This window comes from Papaver somniferum, chromosome 10 (assembly GCF_003573695.1).
Source record: "Papaver somniferum cultivar HN1 chromosome 10, ASM357369v1, whole genome shotgun sequence".
Lineage (NCBI taxonomy): Eukaryota > Viridiplantae > Streptophyta > Magnoliopsida > Ranunculales > Papaveraceae > Papaver > Papaver somniferum.
In genome coordinates, this window is record NC_039367.1 from 122,212,930 (window position 1) to 122,220,888 (window position 7,959).

A 7,959-nucleotide genomic window follows, 5' to 3' on the forward strand; every position below is an offset into this window, starting at 1 on the left:
TATCTACTGGTTTCAGACCTAGTTTTGTATCATGCAATCAATTCTAAAATGGTTGAAAAAGAAACATAAAATACCTGTAGAAACTGAACTAGGACTCGAGCATTAGCCCAATCATACTTTTCAGGAGCATGCACGCAAGGCTTTTTATTTTTGGCTTTTCTCCGACCAACTAAGGGTTCTTCAGGAGCATCAGAATATTATGAACTAGATTCTAATTCATCAGGAACATCGGTACAGTCAATATCATCAATATCATCACCCATTTCTGGTTCATCGGGAATATCGAAGATAAACCTCTCATGAAATGCTTTATCTGACCGTCCTAGCCTTATAAAGGTTTTTTTTTTTGCTTAATAATAAATTTTATTGATAACCAAAATTGTTCAAACAATACAATATAGTTTCAAAAAAGATGATACAAAAAGCAAAAAAAATACAATCTCTCATGTGTTATCCAAATCTATAATATGTTTTCAATTCATCTTCTAAGTTCATTAGAAATGGTGGTTTACTGGTGTATATATGTTTTTCACCACTCTGTAGATTTGCACCCTTTTTTGCCAAGTCATCAGCTGAAAAATTTATCTCCCTGTAACTGTGGATGAAATCCCATTCTCTGACATTCTGACAAATTTTCTCCCATCTGGATATTGCAAACCATGGAACTTTGGCATTTTTAAAAGCTGCTATTGCTGCTTTTGAATCTGATCTGAAGAGGAGTCTTCTAAACCCATTTTTGATTGCCCATTCACCTGCACACAAGACTGCCATGATCTCTGCAAAGAAATTTGTTGCAATCCCCAATCCACCTGCAATGGATATTACACAATATCCAACATTATTTCTAGCAATTATTCCATGACCTGCAATCCCTGGATCCCCCCTTGAAGCCCCATCACAACATAGCAGAAGTTGGTTTCTCTGTGACAACTTGAAAAAAATTTCTTTAACAACAACAGATTTTAACTTTCTGCATTTCATCCCAAAGTGTTTCAGTATTTGAAGGTCATATGATGTATTCCACATATAGTTCTTCATTCTTTCTTCACTCTCTGTAGTGAATTTCATTATCCTTGTCTTTATGTTGTGTTCATTGAAAGATTCTTCTTCATACACACACCTGTTCCTTTGAAACCACAATTCTTTGAGAGTTATGAATGCTGTTACTCTCCATATTTCTTTTACTGCGGGGCTTTTTTGCTTTGCTGAGTTAAGTATTTCTTCAAAAGATTTAGGATTTTTAAAGCAAAATATACCTCCTAGACAACTCCATATAATTTCACTATAGTTGCAGTTCCACAGTATATGCTCAAGAGATTCTTCAACATTTTTACAGATACAACATCTTGAAACCATTTGGAATTTTCTAATTTTCATTTGTGGAGCAAATACCCCTAACTATTTTCCATATATTACTTGAAACACTAGGATGGATAGAATGGTTCCATACCTGTTTTGGCTAATTGAGTTTAGGATATTTTGTTCTGATGCATTCTACAGTAGAGGACACTGTGAAGATTCCAGCGAGTGTGCCACACCATATTCTTCTGTCATTTTCCGTACTCATCACAGGGAGTTCATTAACTGATATCATTTCTAGCATTTCACTTGGGATTACCCATTCTCCCTCCAATATTAAGTTCCCAACTTTCAAGTCAGGGAATTGAGCCATATACCTATTTTCAGGGTACATATTACATAATGGCTTCTCTTTTATCCATATGTCTCTCCATACAGAAATATTTTCACCGTTCCCCGCAATCCACCTTGAATGATTCTTTACATCTTCTGAGATCCATTTCAATCCTGGTAGTATTGATGATTTTTTGTAGTATTCAATCCATTCTCCATTTTTGGTTAAAAACTTTTCTTGGAAAAATCTAGCCTATTATTTTGTGTTATTCTGAATTTTCCACCATAATTTCATAAGCAGAGACTTATTTATGATTTCTAATCTCCTCAGTCCTAGACCTCCTTCTTCATATGGAGAACATACCTTATCCCATTTTAAAGTAATAGTCTTTCTTGTTGCAGGGTCTCCAGTCCAGAGGGAATTTCTTATAATTTGCTCACATTCTTTCAAGACTCTTTGTGTCTATTTGTATACTGACATGTTGTATATGGGGATATTGCAGAGTACATGCTTTACCAGTATTAATCTTTCTTGAAAATATAGAAGCTCACCCATCCATCCTGCTAGATTTCCTTGTATTTGCTCCACACAGTTCCATACATGATTGGTTTTAATGTATCCTGGTGTTAGCATAACACCTAAATATTTATTAGGAAATGAAGAAAGAGGTATGTTGCAGTCATTTTCTATTTGTTGCTTTCTCAGCTCACTTGTTCCTCCAACAAAGCATTTTTTTTTGGCAAGACTGATAACTTGACCTGATGCAGCTTGATAGTCTTTAAGAACAGAGATGAGCTTTTTAACATTTCTTTTGTCTCCATTTCAGAACATAAAAATATCATCTGCAAAAAAGATATGTGATGGATGGAATCCATTCCTTGATATCATAGGTTGAAGTTGTCTTGATTGGATCATTCTTGTTATTATTCTGCTCAACAGATCTTCAGCTATCACAAATTGTAATGGAGACAAAGGATCACCTTGTCTGAGGCCTCTACCTACTTGAAAGTACCCTACAGGACCATCATTTGAGAGCACATATATTCTTGCAGACTTTAGCAGGGTATGTAACCATGTAATTCCTTTTTCAGAAAATCCAAATTTTCTCATAACTTGAAATAAGAATGTCCAACTGAGGGAATCATAAGCTTGAGTTATGTCAATTTTGAGCCCTATATTTCCACCTCTTCTTTTGACATTTAACTCATTCACCAATTCAGATGCAAGCACAATTTTCTCTTGTATATTTCTACCTTTTATGAAAGCTCCTTGTTGAGGGGATACTATATTTTTAATAATACTACCAAGTCTTGTAGAAATAATCTTTGTAATTACTTTGAAGATAAAATTCATTAGACCAATGGGTCTAAATTGACCTGCTTTTTTGGCATTCTTGACTTTTGGTAGAAGAAGCAAGAAATTTGCATTAAACCCTTGTGGAATAAACCCTCCTCTCCAGTAGTACTGAATGGCTATTGTTAAATCCTTTCCAATTATTTCCCAAGCATATCTATAAAATCACCCTGCAAACCCATCAAGGCCAGGAGCACTATCAGGATCAAGATCAAAAACTGCTTATTTCACTTCTTCATCTGATGGAACTGCATCCAAGATCAAATTATCTTCTGCACTTACTAATTGTGGTATGTCTTGAAAAAAATCTTGCATATTACATACTTCTTGGAATTTAAACTTTTCTTCAAAGTGGGATACTAAGATGTCAGCAATTTTTTGTTGCTCAGCCACTATATTTCCATTTGAGTCTTCAAGTTCAACTATAGCATTTTGAGCTTGCCTTATCTTTATATTTATGTGGAAATTTTTTGAGTTTGATGCTCCTTCTTTTAGCCACTTGATTCTTGATTTTTGATGATTTATTTCTTTTTGTTGTTCACTAAGAACTTCTTGCACACCCCTTGCTGTGATTAAGTTGTTCAAAAGGACCTTATCTCCGGGATTTTTGTCTGATAACAAAGATGCTTGTAAGACATGTTCTTCAGCTTGCTTCAACTTTTTTGTCACATCCCTAAATATATTCCAATTCCATTGATGTATATCTTTCTTTAAAACTTTCAGCTTACTCATAAAGATAAATATTGGGTTGCCTCTTATCTCTGCATTCCAAGAATTCTGTATTTGATGTAAGAAATCAGGATGAGTTTTCCATACCTTTAAAGCTCTAAATGGAATGTTTTTTGGTTTTGGAATTTCAGCATTTGATCCATACAACACACCATGATCTGAAAAGCCTCTTACACCAACTTTGTAACCCCAACTTGGATAACATTATAGCCATTTATCATTAAAGACTGCTCTGTCTAAGTTGCAAACTATTCTCTTTTTTCCTGCTCTGTTACTACACCATGAAAACTCTATATCAATTTTTGGAGCTTGGATGAGACCACAGTTATTCAAACAATCTGTAAATTCTTTCATGGATATTTTCAAGGGGGGTAGACCACCTATTTTTTCTTCCATACTTGTCACTATGTTGAAATCTCCAATAACAAGCCATGGTTTGTTTAATGTATTAACTTTCTCCATTTCTTGCCAAAGTTTCCTTCTCTTTATTGTAAGTGTGGCAGCATGGATACCAGTAATTACAACACCTCCTACTTCCACTGTTATTGCTTGTTTGGTACTAGATAAAATTTTTGGAGTATTTATTGATGAGCTCCATAGGATCCAAATATTTCTTTTATTACCATCATAAGAATTATGAATAATCTTGTAGTGAATACCTTGAAGCCTTAGTTTTTTGATGAAGTCTGAAGAAGCCATATTTTATTTTTTTTAATTTTGATACGATGAGCGGGGTTAAGGCGACCCCAACCAAACAGGAAAAAAAAAACTAAAAACAAACAAGCAAAGAAAAAAACAGACTAATGTCTGATAAAAACTTTCCCTGCCCTATCAGCGGCAAGAATTTCTCTAAACTCCAAAGTAAACTCAGCTTCATCAATCTTCACATAGTTTGAACAAGGGTGAATTCCTGCAAGATAGTGAGCAGCTCTATTACTCTCCTTATAACAATGAATAATCTTCACAGAGTCAAATTTTCCCAGCAGCAATATAATTCTTCTCCAAATCTGGACAGTCTTCCAGGGGGGTTTAGGATTATTACTTTTAAGAAGCAGGCAAGTAGACAAAGAATCAGTGCAGAGGTGGATATATTTTGCTTCAATCTCAAGACCAATTTTTAAACCCAGTTCCACACCCTGCAGTTCATGAGTCTCAACAGAGATAGAGTGACTTCCTCCAGTAGCTGCTATCAAATGGTTTCCTAGAGAATCTCTTATAATAGATCCAAAACCAGCACCAGCTTCAGACATTGAGCCATCAGTATTTATCATAACATCATAACCAGTAGGAGCAAGCCAAGCACATAAAATAGGTTGCTTTAAAATGAACTCACAGTTGACCCTCCATCTCTCCATGAAAAGCCTGTTGACAGCAGAATCATCATCCTTCAACTGATGAGCACTCACCTTAAGCCACACTTCTTGGACAATTAGGTAACTCATAAATTCCAAAGAATTATATTTAGATTCAAAAATCCTAGAATTCCTTTCCCTCCATATATTATAAATAAAACTATTGAATATCATCTTCTTAATCAGAACAACACAGGAAGATCCTTTAAATTCATCAATGCACCACTGGATTTCCTCCTGCTAAGTATTAGAAAGCTCTCTATGATATCCCATTTTGATAAGCAATACTCTCCAAATTTGGCTAGCAAACTCACAAGCATGGAATAGATGTCCTTCATTTTCTTCAGTAGCAGCACAAAATAAACAAGAAGAAGCAGCAATAACATTTCATTTAAGAAGCTTATCTCTAGTTTTTAATCTGCCATGTAAAGTCACCCAAGTAATAAAAGAATGCCTGGGTATATGAATCTTAAACCATACAAGGGTACTCCAGTTCACTTTATCACCATGAAGAAATAAGGAATTATAAGTATCTTTAACTGAAAAACCCCCAGAGTTACTAACAGACCACATAACCTTGTCTTTCTCTGTAGTAAGGAAATCAGTTGAAGCCACTTCTAAAAAGATAGCTGCAATGCTAGGATCAGTTGAAGAAGCTAAAGTCCATTCATCATTTTTAATAAAATCTGAGACAGTGCAAGTATCATTAGGAAAGAACTCAGAAATTATAGAAGGGTCCATCCAAGAAGCCAGTCTACCCTTATAATGCCAATTATCATGCAAAAAGCTAGTATTTGCTCCATCACCCAAAATTGTAATAACCATATCTCTAGCAATTTGTCTCTGATCTAGCACTCTTCTCCAACACCAAGAAGAATCGGAAGGAATATGCATTTCCCAAATATTTCTTGTTTTAATAAGATTCTTATTGACCCAATCAGTCCAAATGGAATCTTTCCTAGAAAAAAGGTCCCACAAATGTTTTAGATTAGCAGATAAGTTATTAACTTCAATGTATCTAACTCCCAACCCTCCCTCATTATAAGGTAAACATACAGTGGACCAGCTAATAGGACAATGCTTTTTTCCTAGTTCACAGCCATCCCATAAAAACCTTTTAAATATACTAGTTATTTCCTTTATAGCTCTTTAGGGAGAATGAAGCAGGATAACCAAAAGAAAACCATACAAGATAAAACATGCTTAATCAATACCAATCTACCAGAAAAAGCTAAGTGTTTAGATTTCCAGGATTGTACTCTAGTTTTAATTTTGGCAATCAAGATCTGACAGTCATAGTAAGACAATCTAGTAGAGAGAAGGGGAAGACCCAAATACCTTACTGGCAATTTATCCTCAAGAAATTGCATAATATGAAGTATATTTTGTATCTCATCATCTCCAACTGCAGAAGAAAACAGGGAAGTTTTTTGTTGGTTCATTTGAAGGCCAGAACAATCACTGAATTTCATGGTACCCCTCCTTAAAGTAGCAACTGCATTAGTAGCGCCTTTAGAAAATACCAAAACATCATCTGAAAAGCAGATATGAGTCAGTCTGGTTATTTTGCATCTAGGATGGAGACCATACACACCTTTGTCAACCTGTTTTTGAATAATAATGCTGAGAAGCTCCATCACCATGACAAATAGATAGGGAGAGAGGGGACACCCTTGTCTCAGTCCTCTTTTAGCTCCAAAGTAGCCATATGGAGACCCATTAATAAGAATAGAAAACTTAGGTGAAGTAATACAAAGTTCAATCCAGCCAATAAAAATAGCAGGGAATCCCATCTTCTTTAAAGTAATAAGAATTGCCTTCCAACTAACAGTGTCATATGCTTTCCTGAGATCAATCTTCATGGTGCATCTAGGAGTACCAGTAGTCCTATGATAGTTTCTAACAATCTCATGTGCCACTAGAATGTTGTCTTGAATAGATCTTCCTGCTATAAAAGCAGATTGGAAGGGATGGATTAAGTGCTTCAATAACAACTTCATTCTGAGAGAGATAATCTTGGCATGCATTTATAAACTACTCCACAACAAGCTATAGGTATGTAATCCACTATACCACTAGGATTCTAATTTTTAGCAACAAGAGTAACAAAGGTACTATTTACCTCTTTAAGGAGTTTGGAGCTCTTAAAAACATTCTTAATAGCAGCCAGAAAATCATCTCCAATAATTGTCCAGCAGAATTTGAAGAAATGACTGGAAAAACCATCTGGACCATGGGCTTTCCCTGATCCTATGGAAGCAAGATCTTGAACTATTTCATCTCTAGTAATAGGCCTGATAAGAGCCTCTTTAGAAGTATCATCAATAACTTTATCAAAGTGGAGATCCTCAATTAATTGGCCATTAGTGTCCTCCTTTCCTTCTTCATCATAAAGTTTAGAGAAAAATCAATACACTCTGCAGCTATCTCCTTGTCATCCACCAAGACCACACCATCCCTAGAAGTAAGAGTAAGAATATTATTCCTTGATCTCCTTTCCTTGAGGGAATTATGAAAAAAATGAGTGTTAGAATCACCCAAATCAAGCCACTGGACTCTAGACTTTTGCTTCTTCATAGATTCCTTATATCTAGCAATCTTAGCATACTGTTGAACTGCTTCTTTTTCCTTTCTACCCAACACAGGGCAAAGAGGATGGACTTGAACCTGCTGCTGAACTAGAGTCATCTCTTTCTTAGCCTCCATAACCTGCTCAGAGAGGTTTTTAAATCTACTTCTCTTCCAATCTATAATGGCAGCTTTGGCCATCCTGAGTTTAGTCATAAACACATACATAGGGTTACTCCTCACTTTAACAGTCCAAACCCTTCTAATCAAATCAAGGAAATCAGGTTCCTCAGTCATATAATTAAAGAATCGAAAAGGTGGAGG

At 35.4% G+C, this 7,959-nt stretch overlaps 2 protein-coding genes across 2 annotated transcripts; both read right to left on the bottom strand.

The window, feature by feature from the left end:
* Positions 1-450: 450 nt before the first annotated feature.
* Positions 451-1,356, bottom strand: LOC113316161. Its single transcript, XM_026564381.1, has one exon. It carries the CDS (start codon positions 1,354-1,356, stop codon positions 451-453), a length of 906 nt encoding a protein of 301 aa, XP_026420166.1.
* A 4,098-nt stretch (positions 1,357-5,454) lies between these two features.
* Positions 5,455-7,067, bottom strand: LOC113316162. The gene is made up of 2 exons (XM_026564382.1): positions 6,406-7,067; positions 5,455-6,025 (listed from the first exon to the last, which is right to left on the bottom strand). Exons 1-2 carry the CDS (start codon positions 7,065-7,067, stop codon positions 5,455-5,457), a joined length of 1,233 nt encoding a protein of 410 aa, XP_026420167.1.
* Positions 7,068-7,959: the final 892 nt, after the last annotated feature.

What these genes read in the sequence shown, in the direction of transcription:
- LOC113316162 (XM_026564382.1), bottom strand. Translation starts at nt 7,067, where the DNA reads ATGAAGTTGTTATTGAAGCACTTAATCCATCCCTTCCAATCTGCTTTT. An exon ending in GAGGATAAATTGCCAGTAAG is followed by an intron (nt 6,026 to 6,405) that starts GTATTTGGGTCT and finishes CCTTTTTTCTAG; the next exon opens with GAAAGATTCCATTTGGACTG.
- LOC113316161 (XM_026564381.1), bottom strand. Translation starts at nt 1,356, where the DNA reads ATGGTTTCAAGATGTTGTATCTGTAAAAATGTTGAAGAATCTCTTGAG.